This window comes from Zootoca vivipara, chromosome 6, assembly GCF_965207765.1.
Source record: "Zootoca vivipara chromosome 6, rZooViv2.hap1.1, whole genome shotgun sequence".
NCBI lineage: Eukaryota > Metazoa > Chordata > Lepidosauria > Squamata > Lacertidae > Zootoca > Zootoca vivipara.
In genome coordinates this window covers 13,761,316-13,784,930 of record NC_142589.1, presented here as the reverse complement: position 1 = coordinate 13,784,930, position 23,615 = coordinate 13,761,316, and the positions used below count along the sequence as shown (strand labels likewise).

Below are 23,615 nucleotides of genomic sequence, written 5' to 3'. Positions count from 1 at the left end.
CCTGGTGCCCTCCAGATGTAGAGTACAGCTGATGAAGGACAGGAGAAAAACAAGACACGGCATCCAAACTAGACCCCTCTCCCCAAAAAGTGAGAGAAAAATCTGACCCAGGATGATCTGGAGCCAACCTGACCTGACCTGGACCTTGAACCAAACTTGCACAGTCTCCTCCACCCTCCTTGCTACCAGATCTCTCCATCCTGCTTTGATAGATCCAAATAGCTCCAGTGCCTCAACTCACTCCAGCCAAATCCTGAGTCAACCCGAATCAGCCCAATTCATTCCGGGATCAGGGATTCGGATGGAGCCCGTGCACTGCCTCCTCAGTAGCACATTATTCTGGGATGTGTTCTTGTGCTTCTAGGTCTGGGAGCCCATGCCAGTACACCAAACTTGCTACATTCTGGTGCCGAGTCTGACATTTTCTCCTTGGCAATCCATCTGTGTGCCTGAAGTCTTGTTTATGAAATTTGCATCACGCCTGAGGTCCTGGATGGCCTCCCACCCGGATGCTAACCAAACACAAACCGGCTTTCCTTCAGTACAGTGGCTACACCCCGTGCCTTTATACTATAGACCCAGTGCATTAGTAGGGAGACTATTCCAGCTCGAGGGCCACATTCCCCTCTGTGAAAACTCCCAGGGGCCACATGCAAGTGGTGGGAGGGGCCGGAGGCAAAGGTGGCCAGAGCAACAAATGTAAATGTAAACTTTATTTTTGTACAGTAGGCTATTTTCTACACACACACACACACACACACACACACACACACACACACACACTCCTTTGTTCAGGCAAATGAGGCATGATCAGAGTTCAAGGGCACTTTGCAGCCAGGCAAAATCACTCAAGCTTGGAGTGAATTGGACAATGTTGCATTTGGGGGTCGGGGGGGGGGAGAGATACCTATGACTCCCTGTTTGAGTGTTGATTCCTCAGTTTGGGGGTGGCGGTGCAAAACAGGGTTCACGGTACAAAAGGGTGCAAAAATATTGCAAAACGTTGCCACCAGTTTGGAGTCAATTGGGCAATGCTGGGGTTGGGGATACCGATGGCCCCAAATTTTGTGTGTGCAAAACGTGGGGTTTTCGGTGCAAAACGGCTGCAAAGCTTTGGCACCAGTTTGGAGGGGATCCCAGATTTTGGGGTTTGTAACTAATGAAGCCGGTGGAGTGGGTGTGTTTTGTGTATGTGAGATGCCTGAGGTCCAGGCAGAGAGTCTTGGAGGGCTGCCTTTGGCCCCCGGGCTGGAGGTTCCTTACCCCCCTCCCTGCCCTAATGCATGCTGGGAAGCATTAAACATTAATGCTTCCAGGACGCTTCTGTACAGAAGGCCAATAACGCCGGCTCCCGAGAAGGGAGACCGCAAGCTTTGCAAAAGTACAGAACGTTACATTGCCTTGGTGCCATTGACCTTGTGCTCTTTGCTATTTTGCCATCCCATTAGAGTGCCTGGCAGCTCTTCTCCCAGGTGGGTCAATAAGATATCATTAGGAGATGTAAGCTGGGGGGGGGGGAATACCCCAGCAGGTTGATATCTGTTATTATTGGCAGGGAGCGGTGAAAGGTGGGGACTGAGCGCGGGCAGTGGGCGGGGGGAAGGCTGGCTTTAAAGTAAATTGTTATTTACTCTTTCCAGAGTAAATAAGAGAAGAAGACGGGCCGTTTCCTCGCTGGCACCTGCTTTCAGACTTGGGAGAGCCATGAGGACTAGCAGCTGGGTGCTCCCCCTGTTCCTTCTGCAGCTGAGCTCTTCTCATGTCCTGCACTGGACCTACAAAGGTAATAAGGAGACAGGATTGGGATGGGGTGCAAGGTGGAGGGTGGGGGAGGCAGTAGGCATTGTATTTAACATTCTGCCTTCTGTTGCTGGAAACTTGCAGGGCTGACACCCCGGTTGAAACGAAAGGCTTAGATTTAAATTGAGCTATATAAGCCAGGCATATTTGCTCAGACATAAATCCTATTTGTTTCCAGCAAGATTTGCTTCCGAGCAAATAGGATGAGAATTGCAGCATCACGCCGTAGTCCTACGCATGGAGGCTTAAAAATAATGCCAAGTCTGCACATGTGGTGGAATGATGGGGTTGAAAGGCAGTGTGGCATAGTGGCTAGTGCATCAGACAAGAGATTGGGGAGATGCAAGCATGTTGGACTGGATGGCCCTTGTGGTCTCTTCCAAACTCTATGATTCTATGATTTAAAGCGCATTCCTTCTCCCCCAAGAATCCCGGGAACTGTAGTTTATCCCCAACAGAGCTGCTGTTGTTAGCTCTCACAATAAACTACATATCCCAGAGTTCTTTGGTGGAAATGTGCTTTGTAGTGTGCACATGGTTACAGATTCAAATCCCCGTTTTTAGCTCTGAAGTGGTGTCTTGGAGAAATTTACAACATCTCAGCTAGCTTGACTCAAAGAGTTGTTGCGAGGATATTTTTTTTAAGTTCCCTGGGGGAAACATAGGGTATCAAAGGACTAAATATAAATTGAGGTGGTGGTGTGGGTTGTATCATTACAGTGGGAGATATACAAGTTTTTGTTTTTAATGTCCTGTGTAAAGGAAAATTCCATGCCTGCAGAAAAATATTTATTCTTTGTGGGGAAGGGTAATGCAACCCCCTTAATAAAACGAAGCAAGAACTTAACACCTCTTATGCTATGTTAGGGTTGCCATATTACAAAAAATGAGAATCCGGACACAAGAGGAGTTGAGCTTTTTTTGAACTATTTTTTAAAAGGAAATTTGCCCAAAAAACAACACTTCCGACCAGTGTTCAAAACTCCCATTGTTCTAGGCCAGGAATCAGCATGTTTTTACATGAGTAGAATGTGTCCTTTTATTTAAAATGCATCTCTGGGTTATTTGTGGGGCATAGGAATTTGTTCATATTTTTTTTCAAAATATAGTCCGGCCCCCCACAAGGTCTGAGGGACAGTAGACCGGCCCCCTGCCAAAAAAGTTTGCTGACCCCTGTTCTAGGCGCATTTTGTGACAGGGAATTTCATTGGCGTGAGCATTTTCTGAGCTCTGGCCACAGTGCTGTGCCTAAGATTTCAGATTAAAACTGCAGAGTGGAAGGAAAGGAGGACCTTTTCCTGCCTCCCCACTTCCAGCTACTCTCTGAAGACTGGAGAAGAGACCCTCTTAAGAATATTAGGGGGGTGGGCAGGGGAAGGACTAGACCATGTGAAAAATGAACATAATATTTTAGCTGCAGTTCATTCATTTTCAGCTTTGTATTGTTATTTTAAAAAGCGTGCCTAGACATTCTGTTGTTGCGCCCATAACCTAGGTCAGGGGTAGACAATCTAAGGCCCGGGGCCCGGATGCAGCCCAATCACCTTCTCAAGCCAGCCCGCGGACAGTCTGGGAATCAGCATGTTTTTACATGAGTAGAATGTGTCCTTTTATTTCAAATGCATCTCTGGGTTATTTGTGGGGCCTGCCTGGTGTTTTACATGAGTAGAATGTGTGCTTTTATTTCAAATGCATCTCTGGGCTATTTGTGGGGCATAGGAATTTGTTCACTATTTTTTTTCAAAATATAGTCTGGCCCCCCACAAGGTCTGAGGGATGGTGGACTGGCCCACGGCTGAAAAAGGCTGCTGACCCCTGACCTAGGTTTAAGGTGTCATTTAGCTCTTAGCTTTCATATATCAGCTTCTAACACTGCTTCCGACATGGGTTGCCATACCGGACAATTTTACCGATTTTCAGAAATTCCGCCCAACGGACGAATCCCAGATATGTCCCGGAAATTCCGGACATATGGCAGCCCTAGCTATGTATATAATATACATATATATAAGCAATTATCAGCAATGCAGATATATTGTCAGAAAACAGTAGGGAGAATCTATCCCTGGAGCACAGGCTGCTCCCCACAAAACAGGACCAGAGGGAGTGAAGTCAGACCAGACCACTGGTCCACTGAGTTCAGTAGCACTTACAGAGACTGACAGTAATGCTGCAAGACTGCACACAGGGATCTTTCCCTTCCCTGCCTGGAGATGCAATGGGTTGAACCCAGGACCGTCTGCAGGCAAAGCAAATTCTCTAACTGCTGAGCTCCAGGCCTCCATTCATATGACCAAATTGATCTAGGATTGGAATGAGCAGTTGGCTCAGGCTCAACTAGGGAGCATTATGGCACTAACAGGAGGTCTCTTCACTGTGACTCTCTCAACTCAGGGATAGCCATCCTGGTGCCCTCCAGATGTTGCAGGCTACAACTCCCTTCATCCTGACATTTGGCCCTGGGGGCTAGGGGTTGAGGGGAGTTGCAGTCCAACGTCATCTGGAAAGCCACAGGTTCCTATCCCTGTTTTGAACAGTCTTAATAGCAGCCAGAACAGCCACTCATGCAGAGACACAGCAGGGAGCTTCCTTTCTGGAAGGTGCTCCCAGGAGCCTTGAGCCCAGGCATGGGGAAGCTGTGTCTCCCCACTTCCCTCCCCCCCTTCATATTGCTGGACTACAGCCTCCACCATCCTTGTCCATTAGCCATTCTTTTGGAGGCTGCTGCAAAAAGGCCAATGCGTCTGTTTTCTGCCTCGTCTCTGCTGCACTTTCCTTTGGAAAGCAGTGAGTGTGGCGGAACGGATCGATGCCTCTGACTGACAAAGATGAGAGGAAAGGTTTCGGTATCGATTGCAAACAAAGTAGGGATATTTGAGAGGCAGCTTTGAGGCCCATGCCTGGCCATAAGGGCTAAATATACTGATAAGAGAGACATAGGAAGAGAGAGAGAGGAAAGAGCCTTGTCCATTTGCATGAGTTGCTTTAATGATTTGGGCATTAAAAGAATATTGGAGCTTTTACAGGCAAGCCCCACCACACTACCTAAACAGGCTGTTGTTTACAAGCTGCGGTTGGCTGCCCTGCCCTGACTTGCTGTGATGTCATGGAATGTATTTTATTAATTAAACCACAGCAACATCAAAGCCTTTAGAGTGTTTATACACCAACTTCAGGGAACACCTGAGAAAGTGGCAGGCGGCAAGAGGAGATTCACTTGGATGCGTCTGAGTGGTCAGACCATAAGAACACAACTTCTTAGGGAAGCATTTAGCGCATAAAGCATTGCCCCACACCATAGATTTAAAGCACATTTAAACCACATGGCTTCCCCCCTCCCCAAATATTGGGAACAGTAGTTTACTTCTTACAGAGCTACAATTCCCAGAACCCTTGACAAACTACAGTTCCCATGTTGTTGTTTTTGAAAGGGGGAAGCCATGTGCTTTAAATATATGGTGTACTTTCAAATTAATATTTAACAGGACGGAATTCCAAAAGGCTGGAGCCACCACACAGAAGGCCCTATTCCTATATCATATGAACCTCCTGCAGGTGACCCTCTCTTGTAGAGTGAGTGATCAATTGGGTATAGGAGAGGAGAGACATGGTAGTTCAGGTATCTTGGTCTCAAGCTGCCATGGGCTGTGTGCCTCAGAAGCTGTACCTTGGACTTCTACCCAAGGCAATTTCTTCATTGCAAGCTCAGCCTGACAGCCTCTCCCCTTTCTCTTCCTCTCTTCCCTCCTCTCTGACATTGCTTCTGAAGGGGAACTGGATGAAGTGCACTGGGGAAATCACTTCCCAGACTGCCTCGGAAAGCGTCAGTCCCCCATTGATATTCGGAAGAGGTCTGTCCAATACTCTCCAGAACTGGAACCGCTGGAGCTCCACGGCTATGCTGGGCCCCTGCAAGGAACCTTCACCATGACTAACAATGGGCATTCAGGTGAATATGAGGAACAGGTAAAAAAAGGTGGTGAATCTGCCGAATGGCTGTGGGGAAGGGCACCATGGCTCAGTGGATAAGCATGCAAGATGTCCCAGGTTCAATCCCCAATGGCATCTCCAGGTACAGCTGGGAATGTCCCCTGCCTGAAACCCTGGCCAGCTGCTGCCAGTCAGTGCAGACCATACTGAGCTAGGTGGAGCAAGTGTCTGACTTGGTATAAGGCAGCTCACTGTGTTCCTGGGAATGTGTTTACCTACCATGTCAAGTCCTGATTCACTTCCCAAATGCAGAATAACAATTCAAGACAGGGGTTATTTTCTAGATATGCAAGCCCTTAAGGCTGCTAAATCAGCCCGTCGGTTGATAATAACAAGACATTTCAACAGTTCTTATTCTTTTACAAGGGACATTTATTATGAGACTGTAAAGTAACTGAGCATCATTATCCTTTGTATTACTACTGTGGGGTTGTAGCTTGCCTAAGACCATGAAGACATAGCATTTCCCAATCTCTGTCTTAACCATGGTTATGAGATCAGGAGAACCCTGGAAGCTTGTAGCCTCCCTTAGCCTCTTTCTCCTCTTCTCTGCCATGCAAATTATACACTTCCTTCCCTAATCAGCATGAACCATGGTGTAGCTGTTTGCCCCAAGTTTAAGGCAACCATGGTTAGCTTCAAACCCATTCGAAAACCAGATGCCCCTTGAAACCATGGTTATCTTTGACCCCATTTAAAACCAGGGTTAGCTTGAAACTAATCTGAAACCAAAGCTAGCTTTAAACCCATTTGAAACCAGGGCTTTAAATCTGTTTTTAACCAAGGTTAAAAGCTGGATATAAGTGCCAAACAGCCCCTGTTTTAAGCGTGGTGTAAATTTTGGTGTGATACATAACATCAACCCTGCAATGTCTTTCAAATACCTAGTGATGGTTGAAGTCAGAGTTGTTGGTTTTTTTACATTTTCAGCTGACTGTCATTCACAAAAGCTTCTTTTTTTAATTGACCGAGCTGCCTCTCCTGATCTCGTTTATTTCAGCTTCTTGCTTTGTCATCTCTTTCTTTTCCTTTTTTTAAAAAAAAATCTATTCTGCTAATTTTGTGCTGATTTTCTCAAACTAGAGGCGGGCGATCCAGTCAGCAGCATGTACACAATCGAGAATGTAGGAGATGTTTGCATTTGTTCATGAGACATTAAAAAATAAAAGGACAAAAGAGCGGCTTCCAAAGTTATATGCTGGCTAATCCTTCCCGTGCACTATGGGGATATTTCTAGAATTTATTTCTGACAATGCATAACATGATGAGCAGCGGAGTTGATAGATAAACTCACTGTGTTTGTGTGTTTTTTATACCAGTATAATGTGAATTTGAAAAGCAGGGGAAATGTAGAAACACAGGAAGCCGCCTTATCCCATGCCAGACCATTGGTCAATCTTGCTCAGTATTGTCTACACTGACTGGCAGCAGCTCTTCAGGGTCTCACACAGGGGACATTCCTAGTGCTACCTGGAAATGCTTGGGAATCCTGGGAACTGTAGTTTATTCCTTTGTGGTTATTCCTTCAAATGGCCATTGTAGTGGTTAGCTGCATAAAAAGGTAAAGGGACCCCTGACCATTAGGTCCAGTCGTGACCGACTCTGGGGTTGCGCGCTCATCTCGCATTATTGGCCGAGAGAGCCGGCGTATAGCTTCCAGGTCATGTGGCCAGCATGACAAAGCCGCTTCTGGCAAACCAGAGCAGCACATGGAAACGCCGTTTACCTTCCCGCTGTAGCGGTTCCTATTTATCTACTTGCATTTTGACGTGCTTTCGAACTGCTAGGTTGGCAGGAGCTGGGACCAAGCAACAGGAGCTCACCCCGTCACAGGGATTCGAACCGCCGACCTTCTGATCAGCAAGCTCTAGGCTCTGTGGTTTAACCACAGCGCCACCTGGGTCCCTGGTTAGCTGCATACTACTCCTAAAAGCCTGGAGGTTCTATTTAGCTGTGGGCAATAGCTACCAAGACTGCATACCTACCATACATTTAAAGCACATGGTTTCTTCCAAAGAATCGTGAGAACTGTAGTTTACCCCTCACAGCACTACAATTCCCAACACACTAGTCTTCCCAGAGTTCTTTTGGGGAAGTCATGTCTAAGCTAGAAAGCTGCACCTTTTTCAGCCTCTGAAGAGAATCTGAAGATCTGTTCTCAAGAGGCAATCTCCTCAACCCATTGATAAACCATCAGCCAACCCTCTTGGGTAAGAATGGACACCTCAGTCTCACCATATGTTTTGACTGGAGAGGGGGAGTAATTCTTCCCACTGTGGAATTAGCTACCACAATATCTGTGGCTGACCACCCATTTAGATTGCTTTAAAGGCGGATTAGACTGAGTTATTATCTATATGAAGTCATTTAAGAAGACCCATTGAAATTAGAGAGGACCTAAGTTAGGCAACATTCATACCATACCTTTAAAGCACTGTGATACCAATAATTCTGGGAGTTCTAGTTTGCCAAGGGTGCTGTTAGGAGGAGAGGACCCCTACTGACCTCTCAGAGTGACAATTCCCAGAGTCCCCTGGGAAGAGGGGTCATTTGTTAAACCACTCTGGGAACTCTTGCTCTGTGAGGGGAATAAGGGGTCTCGGGAGCCCTTAGCAAACTACAGTTCCCAGGGTTCTTTGAGGGAAGCCACAGCTATTTAAAGTAGTAAGGTAAAGGTAAAGGAACCCTTGACCATTAGGTCCAGTCGCGGACGACTCTGGGGTTGCGGCGCTCATCTTGCTTTACTGGCCTATGGAGCCGGCGTACAACTTCCAGGTCATGTGGCCAGCATGACTAAGCCGCTTCTGGCGAACCAGAGCAGCGCACGGAAATGCCGTTTACCTTCCCGCCGGAGCAGTACCTATTTATCTACTTACACTTTGACGTGCTTTCGAACTGTGGTATTGTGCTCCAATTCTCTCTATATCCCTGTTGTGTCGTGCTTAGGGTGTCAGACTAGGACCTGGGAGACCAGGGTTCAAATCTCCGCTCTGTCATGAAACTTGGGTAAGTCATTGCCTCCCAGCCTAACCTACCTCACAGGGTTGTTGTGGGGATGAAACGAGGAGCGGGGAGGACCATGTGCTCCTTAGAGAGAAAGGTGAGGCAGGAATGCAATGGGAAGCAAAAACAAGAACCCATGGATGGCTGACAGATTGGGGGTGGGGGCGGAGGCGGGGGGGGGGGAGCAGTGGAGAACTGAGACAAACTGTCTCCAGGGAAAGGAATCTCTAATTGTATTGCCCCAAGAGATCATTGTTGAGGCTGCCTGCTTATTATACACGGTGTGTATGACCAGCCTCTCATTAGGGGGTTTCAGCACCGCAGTGTTACCAGCCTTTGCTCTCTGAAAATTAGTTGTTGCTTTTTTGTGAACTGCTGTTTTTGTCAAGTTCCCTTCCCCTGGACCCCTTCCCCCTCTTTAGTGCTCTGTATTTTGCATGCAGGCTCATTAAAAAACACCATTGTTGCTGGTCAGCCTAAACCAATTTTTGTCAGGAGTGCATCGGCTGCCCAGGGCTTTGGCAAAACCCTGGCGATTTCCTTCGGCGTGGAGGGAGAACAGCCCCTCAGTCACAGAACCATAGAACTGCTGAGTTGGTAGCAACCCAACGGGTCATCCAGGCCAAACCCCTTCAGTTTATTTTTTTGGGGGTATTTATCCTTCACTCTCTGCGCATGCACAAGGGGAATGAAGGCACTGCTTCTCATGCCGGCCTCTGCCCCGTCCCCTGCAATCTCCCAGCCATCCTTCTCTGCTTTGTTGTTGTTTAGTCGTTTAGCTGTGTCCGACTCTTCATGACCCCATGGACCAGAGCAAGCCAGGCACTCCTGTCTTCTACTGCCTCCCGCAGTTTGGTCAAACTCATGTTCGTAGCTTCGAGAACACTGTCCAACCATCTCGTCCTCTGTTGTCCCCTTCTCCTTGTGCCCTCCATCTTTCTCAACATCAGGGTCTTTTCCAGGGAGTCTTCTCTTCTCATGAGCTGGCCAAAGTATTGGAGCCTCAGCTTCAGGATCTGTCCTTCCAGTGAGCACTCAGGGCTGATTTCCTTCAGAATGGATAGGTTTGATCTTGCCGTTCATGGGACTCTCAAGAGTCTCCTCCAGCACCATAATTCAAAAGCATCAATTCTTCGGCGATCAGCCTTCTTTATGGTCCAGCTCTCACTTCCATCCATCACTACTGGGAAAACCATAGCTTTAACTATATGGACCTTTGTCGGCAAGGTGATGTCTCTGCTTTTTAAGATGCTGTCTAGGTTTGTCATCGCTTTTCTCCCAAGAAGCAGGCGTCTTTTAATTTCGTGACTGTTGTCACCATCTGCAGTGATCATGGAGCCCAAGAAAGTAAAATCTCTCCTCCTTCTCTGTTTGCACTACATTAAATACCTTGCAGGGTGTATGCATTAAGAGCCAGTGTGGCATAGTGGTTAGAGTGTCAAGAGTAAGACCTGAGAGACCAGGGTTCAAATCCCCACTCAGCCAAGAAGCTCCCTGGGAGACCTGGCACCTGTCATGGCAACATAAGGCTAACCTGCTTCTTAGGGTTGTTGTGAGGCTAAAATGGAGGAGAAGATTTAAAACAGGGGTCAGCAACCTTTTTCAGCCTTGGGCCGGTCCGCTGTTCCTCAGACCATGTGGTGGGCCGGACTATATGTTGTTGGTTTTTTTTTGGGGGGGGGGAATGAACGAATTCCTATGCCCCACAAATAACCCAGAGATGCATTTTAAGTAAAAGGGCACATTCTACTCATGTAAAAACACGCTGATTCCTGGACCATCCACAGGCCGGATTGAGAAGGCGATTGGGCCGCATCTGGCCCACAAGCCTTAGGTTGCTGTCAGAGGGCCTGGTATGGCTACTCTAGAGTAACGACTCCAGCATGGTCTTTTAAGGTTTTTATTAAGTGCTGATTATTTACAGTGTTCAGAGCAGTAAAAATGCATCCTTAAGGTGAGGTGTCTGAACTCCCGAATGGCGATTGGCGCGTTTTCTTCCAGCACCACAGCTTTGGCAGACCCAACCTCTTCCCCCTACGTTTGCGTCGCAATTCGGGAGTTGGGGGAATTGGCCTCCCCCCTGTGCGTCCAACTTCCTGTCCCACCTGCGGCCTGGGCTCCACAACCTTGCCTGAGCCTCGGACACCACTTCCTGACTCTCCGCTGGAGGCAGAGCTCTCCTTACTCTCTCCCGCGCTTGGGGATGGGCTGGAACTTAAGATGGGAGGGACTTCCCTGTATCCCTCGTCCCTCACAGTTGCCTACCCCTGATTTAAAACAACAACCATAAGAAGAGCCCATCTGAATAAGGACAGTGGCCCATCTAGTTCAGTAACCAACCAGATGCCTTCTGGGAAGCCTAAAAGCAGGACTGGAGTCCAGTAGCTTGGAGGTATTGCTATCTCCAACAGAGGAGACAGAACATTGCCCTCATGACTAGCAGCTCTTGAGAGCCTTACGCCCTATGAATTCATCTAATCCCCCTCTTAAGCCATTGAAGGAGAGCAAGATGACTTAGATTAGAACATGGGTAGGCAAACTAAGGCCCAGGGGCCGGATCCGGCCCAATTGCCTTCTAAATCCGGCCTGCTGACGGTCTAGGAATCAGTGTGTTTTTACATGCGTAGAATGTGTGCTTTTATTTTAAATGCACCTCTGGGTTATTTGTGGGGCATAGGAATTCATTCATTTATTCCCCCCCCCAAATATAGTCCGCCCTCCCCCCACAAGGTCTGAGGGACAGTGGACCGGCCCCCTGCTGAAAAAGTTTGCTGACCTGACCCCTGACTTAGAACATAAGAAGGGCCTTGCTGGCCGGGTCAGGTCAAAGGCTCATCTAGTCCGGCCTCCTGTTCTGACAGGGCCAGCCAGGCCAAAATTGTTCTTTCCCACTTGCATTTGCCAGCCACTGGTACACAAAGACACCTGCCTCTGACAGTGGAGGGAGGCTGTACAGTCTTCCCTTATTCGTTTGTTTGCATTCCTAACCACGAAAATAAGTCAGGTGCTCTTTCCAAAGTGTATTTGCTGTGGTGTAAAAACAACAACACGGGTGGCGCTGTGCGTTAAACCACAGAGCCTAGGGCTTGCCAATCATAAGGTCGGTGGTTCGAATCCCCATGACGGGGTGAGCTCCCGTTGCTCGGTCCCAGCTCCTGCCAACCTAGCCGTTCGAAAGCACGCCAAAGTCCAAGTAGATAAATAGGTACCACTCCGGCGGGAAGGTAAACGGTGTTTCCGTGCACTGCTCTGGTTCGCCAGAAGCGGCTTAGTCATGCTGGCCACGCTGGCTCCCTCGGCCAATAACGCGAGGTGAGCGGAGTGCCGCAACCCCAGAGTCAGTCACGATTGGACCTAATGGTCAGGGGTCCCTTTACCCTTTAGAAAAACAAAACAAAAACTCGGTCCTGGTTGTCAGTGGACCTTCCTCCCAGTTTGGCCCAATGACCTTCTTTGCAATTCTGTTTTGCTCCCCCCCCCCCACATTCCCCTCCCCATGTCGACCAGGCTGCTCAGAAAAAGTAAACAGGGAACAACCCCAATTATGAAACCACAGTTCAAAGCATGATTACACAATTAAACCATTTTTTGTGTGTGTATATCATTATGGCACTTGCTGCAGGCTGTGTTTGTGGGTGTATTTTTATTTTAACTTAGGTTTTTGTTTTGATCCCATCCATCACAAGGGGTATAATCTGCGGAAAGAAACATGTTTTCGGTTGGCTTGCCCTCCGGAGAGCTCCTGAACAAAAGCACTCATCTCCTTCTGAATTCCAAAGCAGGATGGGAATCAGATCCGCTTTTGTTCCTTGCAAAGGAATGAAATGTTCTATTCACAGTTTGGCAGGGGATCTTATAGAGAGGAGGAAGAGTCAATTGTTTCCTGCTCTCTCTCTCTCTCCCTCCCTCCCTCCCTCCCTCCCTCCCTCTCTCCTTCCCCTCCCCCCCACCTTCATTCTGGATTAGATCTATGGCTCTTAAAGTAATGACCAAGTTAATATTGTTCTAAATAACAATAACTGCATTTGTTAGTTGCTTGGGACCAGTTTACCTGTGAGATATTGCCTGACACCATGTATGTACTCTTGACAACTTGGGGGGAAGCAATTGAATTAAAAAACAAGATACAAGCAAATAAACTCAGTCAAAAGCCCAATGCAAAATGATATACATTATAAAATTCCTAAAAACAAGAAAGAGAAGCTAAAAGATGAGCTACCTTAACCACTAAAAGCCTGGGTAAATGAAAATTCCTTAGGCTGGCATCTAAAAACTGAGGACGATGTTTCCAAACCTGTTTCCATCCTGTATTATAGACACGCAAATGCAGCCATCCCTCAAAACCTGAAAGGAAAATTATTACTCCGTGGTGGTGGTGGTTCTTCTTGTTGTGTTTTTTTTTTAAAAAATATCTGTGTATCTTGGATTCATCAATGAGGCATGTTTTAAAATCGAAGAGGCTCAAAGGAGGCTGTTTTCTGGCTCTCACTCCTTCTGCTTCTGCTTTTGCCTGAGCAGCTGTGATACCATGGAACATTCACAAACATTCTAACAGTTCTGGGGAGAGTTGGCCAGCAAGGGAACCTTCACAAGTGGAACTTTTTAAAAGGAAAGGAAAAGTTACCAAGGGTTGTGTTTATAAATGCTACTGCAACATTCTTTTACGTTGCTCTTGCACGTTGTGAATGAGGAACAAAATCGAACAGTGGAACAATAACAAAATATGTACATACATACATACAGTCATACCTCAGTTTAAGTACGCTTCGCTTTGAGTACTTTCAGTTTAAGCACTCCGCGGACCCGTCTGGAACGGATTAATCCACTTTCCATTACTTTCAATGGGAAAGTTCGCTTCAGGTTAAGTAAGCTTCAGGTTAAGTACAGACTTCTGGAACCAATTGTGTACTTAAATCGAGGTACCACTGTATGTATATACATACATACCCATGCGGTTATTATAGCCTTGCTGTAACAGTTGTTTTCCACCTGACCTTACTTCCTGCTTTCACTATGCCTCCCAGTCCAGATAGACCTTCCTTCAACCATGACCATCACCAAAGGGCTTCCAGGGACCTTCACGGCTGTCCAGTTCCATTTCCATTGGGGAGGAATGGATCTTGAGACTAGCGGCTCGGAACACACAGTGGATGGGATGAGGTACATTGCCGAGGTACATTTATTTCCTTGTTTGGTTAATACCACCCCTTTATATCCTAGCTTTCCTTTCAGGGAGCTCAAGGTGGTGTGTCCTAGTTTCTCCAGTCGGCTTTAAATCTGAGCTAGGGTTGCCAGACTCAATAGAGGACAGGACCTGTTCTCTTTTGAGTCTGGAAACCTTAAAGAGAAACCAGCAGACCCTTTGCTTGGAAATTAAACAAAGGGTCTGCTGGTTTCTCTTTAAGGTTTCCAGACTCAAAAGAGAGCAGGGCAATTAAAGGCACAGAAGTCCTGTCCTCTATTGAGTCTGGCAACCCTAATCTGAGCCAAGACTTGAATCCTCGTCTCCCAAGTCGTAGTCTGACACGCTTAACCACAACACTGTGCTGGCAGAAGCTCTCCTAGCTTTGGAAAGAACACCCTTCTGGGCAGCTTGTAGAGGGCTAAATGCTGGCGGTGGGCATGGCCAGAGGCAAAAATGGGCAGACAAGCTTTTCCTTTATTTCTGGTCATGGGTAGGGATTGCCTATTATTCTGACACATGCCGCCATACCTGTTTGAGCACTCGGTTCGAAGGCACGAGATCGAATCCTGGAATTATAATGTCTTTAACTTCCTCAGGAAAAATGCCTAGGGGTTGTTTTCCTTTGCCTCCATGCAGAGGAAAGGGGGTAGGGAACCAAACGCCCGCACTCACAAACTCATAGCAAAAGCAGAAGGTACTTTATACCAGGTCAAGACTATTTCTGGTTGAGCTCAGTATTGCCGACTGGTAGCAACTCTCTAGCAATGTGGGATTGGAGCGCATGGTAAGTAAGCCAGAGCATAGGGCCTCAGATCACGAGGGGCCTCCGAATACAAAAATAAAAATAAAAATCACTAAATGTTATTGTTGTGCTGCAGACTGCAAACCAGAGATCTAAGGCTACACCTATGCATACATTTAAATCACTCTTATGCCACATGCAACAATCATGGCTTCCCCCAAATAATTATGGGAACTGTAATTTTTTGGGAATTGTAGCTCTGTGAGGGGCCTCCCCATAATTACAACACTTTTTTAAAAAGTGCTATGGGCCCTTTCAAATTTGACTTTATGTTAGGGCCTCAACATGTCTTCATCTGGCCTGCTCTTCAAGTGTCAGGAACAGAATGTTTTCCCTTCACTTCCTATTACTGTAATAAATTGAAGAGAGGAGAACTGCAACCTCTGAATTAACACCCTCTGAATTAACAATTCTTCAAGAGGTTTAGCACCATCACCTTTGGTTTTAATCAGGAGGAGAATAGGTTGCTTTGTTTTGCTTGTTAATCGCTCTACAAATGTTAATTCACTTACCAAAGCCAAGATGTCTGTGTTATCAGCTGCAGCCTTTTGTGGGTGTGAATGGCCTGTTAAGAGTGCAATTATCACAGGTGGAACCTCTCTGCATTTCTTTTCCTTCTGACCCCCATTGATTACAATTGCCACCAGCCATGGATCAGGCATCCAACAGAGTGGATTATTGACTGGGAAACCTCAAAGCTTTGCTTTTCCTGCAGGAGAATAATGCAGCTACCTTCTTCTTTTTTTGATAATTGTTGCTTAAAAACAAAATCAAACTAGAGAGACACAAAGGTATAATAATTCTGGTTTCAACAGACATGTATCTGAAGAAGTGTGCATGCACACAAAAGCTCATACCAATGACAAACTTAGTTGGTCTCTAAGGTGCTACTGGAAGGAGTTTTTTTTTATTTTGTTTAGACAAACCGTAAGATTGAAGAATGGCTTGGAACAACTTTATTTCTCCATAGACTATCAGGATCAAATGTGTATGTGCAAGCCATGCGCTCTACCACTCAGCTAAAGGCCTTGCCTGGCTTTTTAACCACTGCCATCCTTCTCCTTTCCCCAGCTGCATATCGTCCATTACAACTCAGCCAAGTACGCAAGCATCGAGCAAGCGAAGGTTCAACCGGATGGCTTGGCAGTTCTGGCCTTTCTCTTCGCGGTAGGTGGCTAATCCAGGCAGAATCTATCTATTTAAATTGAAGATGCATTTGGAAAAAGTTTCAGATTCACAAAAGTCAGTTGCCCAGGTTCTGAGATCTAGAATTGGCAGAAAGTTTGTTTTTCTTCTTCTGGCGAGAAGATGCTGCTTTGTGTGCTGTTGCAAACAATTTGGGTTTTAAAAAGAGAGGAACCACTAGGGGGTGCCAGACAAAAAGAAAAGGCAAAATGCAAAAAAATGTTATCTCTGTGGCTTTTCCCTGTGTCAAAATGTAGCGGTGAAGCATATTATGGATGGGTGGAGAGAGAGAGAAAACAAAGAAAGCTGCCCTATATTAATCAATCTAGCTGAATATTGCCCACTCAGACTGTCAATGGCTCTCTAGAATTTTAGGCAGGTGATATCCCTAGTCAAATCTGGAGATGCCAACGATTGAATTAGGGCCTTCTGCATGCAAAGCAGGTGCTATCACAACTGAGCTATAGATATTCCCCACATCCTTTTCCCATTTGAACATGCCCCATTTTAAAAACTACCCTTCTTTATTGCAGGATGGCAACCTAGAAAACACTTACTATAGCGACTTCATTGCCAGCTTGGCCAAAATCAAGTTAGCAGGTATGTTTCCCTTTAAATCTTGGCATGGTATTTCTTCGTCAAGCAAGATGAAGGTGGATGATTTTGATTCTTTACCACCCTGGTTTTGAGCGGTGGGATATTTCATCGCTGCAGTGTTGGCTAGCTGCTGAAAGCTATCACCCAGTATTTGATCTGCTTTAGACATTGCATAAATCTGAAGAAGTATCTGAAGAAGTGTGCATGCACACGAAAGCTCATACCAAAACATAAAACTTAGTTGGTCTTTAAGGTGCTGCTGGAAGGAATTTTTTTATTTTGTTTTGGCTAAGCCTTTATGTATGTGTGTGTATTTTTTTTTAGGGCAGTCAACTACACTCAACACTCTGGATCTCCTGTCCATGCTTCCAGAAAACCTTGCCAATTTCTATAGATACCAGGGCTCTCTGACCACACCGCCATGCACAGAGAACGTGATTTGGACTGTATTTGATTCACCCATCAAGCTGTCTCACACACAGGTAAGAAAGCACTGGTCTGCATTAGTCTGTCTGTTCCCTTTTTTGTTGAATTTTTCAGTCGCTTTTCAGAATTAAACCCCCAAAGCGATTTACAGCAAGGTTATAATACAGTAATATAAATGTATAAAACATATTAAAACCATAGGCTATGTAAACAGCATACTGTACATTTAAAGCACATTTATGCCACATTGTGCCCTCCAAAGAATTTTGGGGATTATAGGTGGTTAAAGATGCTGGGGATTTTATCACTGAGAGGGAGCAACCGACATGGTCCGAGCCCCATGTTGGGCAAAATATTCTTGCATTGCAGGGGGTTGGACTTGATGACCCTTGGGGTCCCTTCCAGCTCTATGATTCCACATTTCCCAAGATTCTTTGGGAATGCTTCAAAAGTATGGTGTGTACTCAGCTATAATAGAGTAAAAGCATCAAATCATTGGGGCAACCAAAACACTTGGGAAAGCAAGAATATACCGTATTTTTCTGTGTATAACACACCCTCGTGTATAAGGATGTGTTTTGGGGACTCCAAATTAAGAAAATGGGGGGAGATTGCCCAGAGTTGCTGAGCTTTTGGGGGGGGCAGATTTGAGATTTTTTACGGGGGGGGGATGCTGAAAATCGGTCACCCAATTGACCTAACCCACCACTTGTGTGTGCTGCAAAAGCCACCGTTAGTCTGTCCCCTCGCCGGCAGAAGCTGCCGATCGCCCGCCCAATTCATGCAGCGACAGCCAATCAACACCAACTCTTGACGCAGCCACCAATAACATGCCCGATAGCTGCTGACAATCTCTGGCTTGCGGCAGCAACCAATTCCATGTTCCCCGTTTGCATTATCCATGTATTTTCCTGGCACAGGAATGCTGTCAAAACGAATGCCCAGCAGCCTTTCTGGCATAACCATCTCACAGGGAGCTATTCCACCCTCTGGGGTTAACGCACAAGGCCCAGATTATCTCAAGGCCCAGGCAAGTTCATATGAGGAAAGATGCTCCTTTAGGTAAAGGGGTGACAATTATTATTTATATGAGTAGATTAGTGAGCCCCAGCAAACAGCTTTCTCCACCAGCCACTTCAAAACCAAGCAATGTTAAAGACGAACCAGCAAGGATGCTGCACCAGAATGTTAAATGTTGCAGCCTGTGTACCTACCTCCTGTTCCCAAGAGGAATGGCTCTAGGTCGGGTCTGCAGCAAGCCTTAGAATAGGAAGGAGCCTTGCAGTTCTGTTTCCAAGGTAGGACAGAGGTGGAATGTCAAGGAGGAGATTCCTGTTATTCTTGAACATATTGCTTGGCTTTCTTGGTAGATAAAGCTGCTGGAGAATGCCTTATTGGACTGGGAGAACACTACCCTGAGGAACGATTACCGCCACGTCCAGCCCCTCAATGACCGAATAGTCAAATCGTCTTTCCAAGCCAAGGTTACCCAAGGTACAAGTGAGTAGCTCAAGGCCAGCAGGGAGGCAGACGACAGGAGTGGAGGACCCTAGGCATTAAAAGCATGAGAAGAGCCTGCTGGGTCAGGCCAAAGGCTCATCTAGTCCAGCACCCTGTTCTCACAGTGGCCAGCCACGTGCCCCAGTGGCAAGCACCCAAGCAGGATCCGAGCACAAGAGCATTCTCCCGTAGCATAAGCCCTGCCTTATGTTACAAGCACTGCTGAGACTACAGTCGTACCTTGGAAGTCGAACGGAATCTGTTCCGGAAATTCGTTCGATTTCCAAAACGTTCAGAAAGCAAAGCACGGCTTCTGATTGGCTCCAGGAAGATCCTGCAGCCAATTGGAAGCCCCGTCGGATGTTTGACTTCCAAAAATAGTGTGCAAACCGGAACAGTCACTTCTGGGTTTGCGGCGTTCGGGAGCCAAAAACATCCGAGAACTACAAGCTGTTCAAAAACCAAGGTACGACTGTATATAAAAATAAGAAGAGGATTAAGCCTAACTATCCTTCCATTGCTCCAGAAATGTGTCAACCGTCAACCGTCTCTTCCACACTTGATGAAATACGGACTCAGCTGCAGGCAATGAAGAAGCACGTTCTGGCTATAATGGGGAAACCTGGTAAGAGAATAAGACTTCTTCCCCTCCCCATGCCCTGAATATTTATGGCATGTTTTCTGTTCTTAAATTTGCAAGTTGCTAGAAGACTTATTTTTTGGATTTAGGCCCTGACCTTCCTCTCCAAGGAGCCCAGGGCGCCAAACAGATTTACAAACAAAAACAAAGCAAACACATTCTAAAACAGGTTAAAACACTCTAAAAATGATAACAATTGAAAACATCTAAAAACAACAACAGCTGCGATTAAAAACTTCGTTTATCCAGTGATCTTCACGTCGCTGGGAATTGCATCCCTCAGCTACTAAATGCCTGGGTGGACAGGAATGGTTCCTTTTAAAAAAATTATTCAGTTTTACAATATACACTTGAATTTAAACATTAATAATGATAAGCATATAGGATTCCCTGAACCCTTAGACTTCCGTCCACCCCTCCATGGTTTCCATTGTCAAACTTTTTCTACTGCATCCTATACTTTCTCCATTTATCTTAAAAAATCCATTATTACCTTAGTTTTTCATATATTACAAGTGTTTATAATCCTACCAAAGATTTTAGCTGTTTACAGTGTTCTCTTAGATAACTTATACATTTTTCCCGTTCCTTGTTAAAGTTTCTATCTTCCTGGTTTCTGATTTTCCCAGTCATTTTCGCCATTTTGGCGTATTCCATCATCTTCATCAGCCATTTGTCTCTGGTCAAGACTTTATGTTGTTTCCATCTCTGGGCCAGTAGCATCCACACTGCTGTCGTGTACATAAATAGTCTTTTCTACTCCTTTGGTATTTCTGCATCTAGAATTCCTAGTAGAATAGCTTCCTGATTTTTTCCACCATCATTATTTTAATATATTTTTTCCAACTCATGATATATCATATCCCAGAATGCTTTGGTTATCTTGCACATCCACCACATGTGGTAGAACGTGCCTTCCTTCTCCTTACATCTCCAACATTCATTTGAAGCAGTTCTATACATTTTTGCTAATTTAAAAAGGTAAATGACCCCTGACAGTTAAGTCCAGTTGCAGACAACTCTGGGATTGTGGCACTCAACTTGCTTTACTGGCCGAGGGAGCCGACATTTGTCCGCAGACAGTTTTTCCGGGTCATGTGGCCAGCATGACTAAGCCGCTTCTGGCAAAACCAAAGCAGCGCATGGAAACGCCTTCCCGCCGGAGCAGTACCTATTTATCTACTTGCACTTTTTGGCATGCTTTTGAACTGCTAGGTTGGCAGGAGCTGGGACCAAGCAACAGGAGCTCACCCCATCGCGGGGATTCAAACCGCCGACCTTCTGATCAGCAAGTCCTAGAGGCTCGGTGGTTTAGACCACAGTGCCACCCGTGTCCCTTTTGCTAATTTAGTAGGTGTTAAATACCAGCGATACATCATTTTCATATAATTTTCCTTCAACGTACAGCATGCTGTAAATTTTAGGACAGGAATGTTTTCAAATTCATCCTGAATTCATCCAGCTGGTCACATCCCCTTAAACCAGGCTTCCTCAAACTCAGCCCTCCAGATGTTTTGAGACTATAATCCCCACCATCCCTGACCACTGGTCCTGCTAGCTTGGGATCATGGGAGTTGTAGGCCAAAAACATCTGGAGGGCTGAGTTTGAGGAAGCCTGCCTTAAACAAAGGGCAGTGGGTTATGGTTCCGCTGGAAGAGGACCAGCCTATTGTAGAACAAATGTCTTTCCCAGCCCACGCCTGAGAGGTTCTGATTGGTTCTTCCAGGTCACATCCCGGTCCACGCCCAAGCTCTTTACTTCTCCCGTGACAACACGGCCAGCTATGCCGAGGTGCGCCCCCTGCAGGCCATGATGCTCAAAACCTTCACGCTTTGCTTCTGGGCCCAGAACCTGAACGAGGGGCGGCAAACGGTCTTCTTCTACTCCACCCCGGAGAGGGACAATGAGCTGGTGGTCACCGTGGGCACCAGTGTGGGTGTGTCCATTGGGGGCACAGCGGTGCAGTTCGACTTGCACCGCAAGTCCGAGGAGTGGGTCCACCACTGCATCACCTGGGCCTCCGACTCGGGCACCGTCAACCTGTGGGTCAACGGAGCCAAGGGCACGGTCAAGAACGTCCAGAGAGGCTACGTGATCCAGAGCGGCGGGAAGGCGCTCCTTGGGAAGTACAAGAACCCTGTGATGGACATCTTCGCCAACCCATTTTCCGGTTGGATGAGCCACGTCAACCTCTGGAGCAGCCTCCTAGACAACAACGATGTCCAGGAACTCACCCTGTGCAAGCAGGACAACCAGAAGGGGGATATCATATCTTGGGGGGAAACACCCATGACCTTGTGGGGGGGTGTGGTGGTTGATGCTAACACCAGCTGCGGGTGATTCTCGCTGATCAGGCATGAATCCGTGCTGAGAGGTAAAAAAAAAAACCTGATTGGTTGGGACCCAAATGTAGTCTTTACTCCCCACCTTTCCTTCAAGATATCCAGATTATAGACTAATTCTCCTTCCACGCTGAGAGCTTCTCCAGGTCTTCTAATGACTGGGCCAGATCCTTGGGGGGAGAGGAGGGGATATTCTCATTGCAGGAAAATCTCGCCAGGGGATGAGGAAGATATGCCCCGTATTTCTTTCATGTTTATTACCGATTATGTCAGCATGAAATGGAAATGAACACAAACTGCAGGAGACGGCAAGAGGCAGAGGGGGGGGGGAATCTTCATTCTGTATTTTTTGTTCTTGTTTGGGGGCCTGTTTGTGAGATCATGTAGAATTGTCTGTGTTTCGGATACTTCTCCCTGCATAGCATGATAATCCTTATAGAGAGGGACCCTGGGAGAAGTAAAGATAAATCACCTGATTGTCCCACAGAGAGTCCTCCATATCAGGGTAGTGATGAGAGATAGACAAAGCCTTAGATTAGCTGGCAGGTTTAGCCATGTGTGGCTAATGTGAGGGGTGGGGAGGAGATCCCCACCCTCTTCCCATCCCAATCACGTTTGGGTCACATCCTCACCATTCATTGAAAGCTGCCCCTTATGCCACTCTCTTCCCCCAGAGAATCTTTGGAACTGTAGTTTTTTAAGGGTGCTGGGAACTATAGCTCTGCAAGGGGTTTCCTAAACACTCTCAGCACCTTTAACAAACTACTGTTCCCAGGATTACTTTGGGGGAAGCCATGCCTTGCTAAAAAGCAGTGTAAGAGTGTGTTAAATGTACAGTGTGTGGAGATGACCACCTATCTGCCTAAACATTTTGCATGATTCAGAGCCATCCTAGATCCCTGATTGCCCTGTCCTCTTAAGTCCTGAAAACATATCCTCCTTTCATATCTGCATGGGTGCCATTGACGCTACATCTGCACTTCTCAGGATCCTGATGTGTGTGCGTTGGTGACATTGTTTGTTCCAGCTTTCAAAATATGCAACTAAATCTTATTTCATGCATGGATAGATATACACACTTCCTGATATATGGTTACTGCCATTTTGTTTCGGAAGGGAAGATTAGCCTGCAAGTGTGATCCTGAGAAAAACCGCATTTGAATTTAAATCAGAGGTTTACACACCCCCAAGCATTTATTGGCTAAATCATCTGGGTGTGATCTGAGTACTGAGTTTAGGTTTATGAAAACAGGAGGACACAGGCCTCTCTTTGAAGCAGAATTGTTTGCAAACCCGTTAGGGCTTAACCTCAATCAACTCCACCTGGGAAACTGGAGATGGGATTAAACCAATGCTGTGTGCATTTCATGGCAAAACAAACATGTTTAGGGTTTTTTGTTTTCTTCTTTGGCTTCTAGAGGCAGTACAACCATGTTATAATGATAATAAAGTATGCACCAGTTAAACCTGGCTTGTCATTCCCGAGTTTTAGCAACACTAAACATTCTTGTGTTTTTTTCAGGCTTTATAAGATGACTTTTATTTTTTGCTCTATTTACAAAAATAGACAATGATCTTTTGTACAAAATGTATCCCCCTTCCAGGGAAATGAAAAATAACAATCAACCAGCAAACAGTACACACAGTGTCCACTCATTTTACAAAATTGTCTTTTTAAACACTCTTCCCCTTTGTTCATAGACAAATACTGTTTTGTTGTTTTGTGGGGCAGGTGAGAAACTCATCATGCACCTTGAAACCAAGGACACCTCCAGACTGTCATTGTTTTCAAGAGGGATTCAATCATATACTGGCAAATTCAGGTTGCACCATTATAGTTGCTTGGGAGTGTGTCGAACAAATCCAATTCTCTTTTTGCAGTAAGGAAAGTGATGAGGGAAATGAGCTGGAAAGTGTGGATTAATACTTGCTGTGTTGCAGATTCATTTAACCTCTTGCAAACGTATTAAAATGGATGCTTAATAATAGGCAGTCTGGAGGCACTTGAAGATCAATCATATATTGTGATTAAACTTGTGTGTCTTGTTATATGAAGTCCAAACAAGCAACAATTAAAAATGGATGGGATGGGGCAGACGGTAAGTAAACAGAAACCCATAATGAAACTGGGAGATTTACAGTAG

The 23,615-nt window shown here is 46.1% G+C and overlaps 1 protein-coding gene across 2 annotated transcripts; it reads left to right on the top strand.

The window, feature by feature from the left end:
- The first annotated feature begins 1,625 nt into the window (after window positions 1-1,625).
- On the top strand, window positions 1,626-22,973 carry CA6 (carbonic anhydrase 6). 2 transcript variants are annotated; one of them, XM_035118813.3, is made up of 9 exons: window positions 1,626-1,783; window positions 5,570-5,749; window positions 13,818-13,966; window positions 15,852-15,947; window positions 16,499-16,565; window positions 16,887-17,044; window positions 18,359-18,482; window positions 19,015-19,113; window positions 20,856-22,973. In XM_035118813.3, the coding sequence occupies exons 1-9, from the start codon at window positions 1,705-1,707 to the stop codon at window positions 21,467-21,469; spliced, it is 1,566 nt and encodes a 521-aa protein (XP_034974704.3). In that variant the 5' UTR covers window positions 1,626-1,704; the 3' UTR covers window positions 21,470-22,973. The 2 variants fall into 2 exon arrangements, with proteins under 2 accessions (XP_034974704.3, XP_034974703.3); XM_035118812.3 differs by having other exon boundaries at window positions 18,359-18,488.
- The last annotated feature ends 642 nt before the right edge of the window (window positions 22,974-23,615 follow it).

Excerpts from the sequence above, each read along its gene's own strand:
- CA6 (XM_035118812.3), top strand. The coding sequence starts at position 1,705 with ATGAGGACTAGCAGCTGGGTGCTCCCCCTGTTCCTTCTGCAGCTGAGC. Across the intron at positions 1,784-5,569 it reads CCTGCACTGGACCTACAAAG|GGGAACTGGATGAAGTGCAC; the intron begins GTAATAAGGAGA and ends TTGCTTCTGAAG. Across the intron at positions 17,045-18,358 it reads TCAAGCTGTCTCACACACAG|ATAAAGCTGCTGGAGAATGC; the intron begins GTAAGAAAGCAC and ends CTTTCTTGGTAG.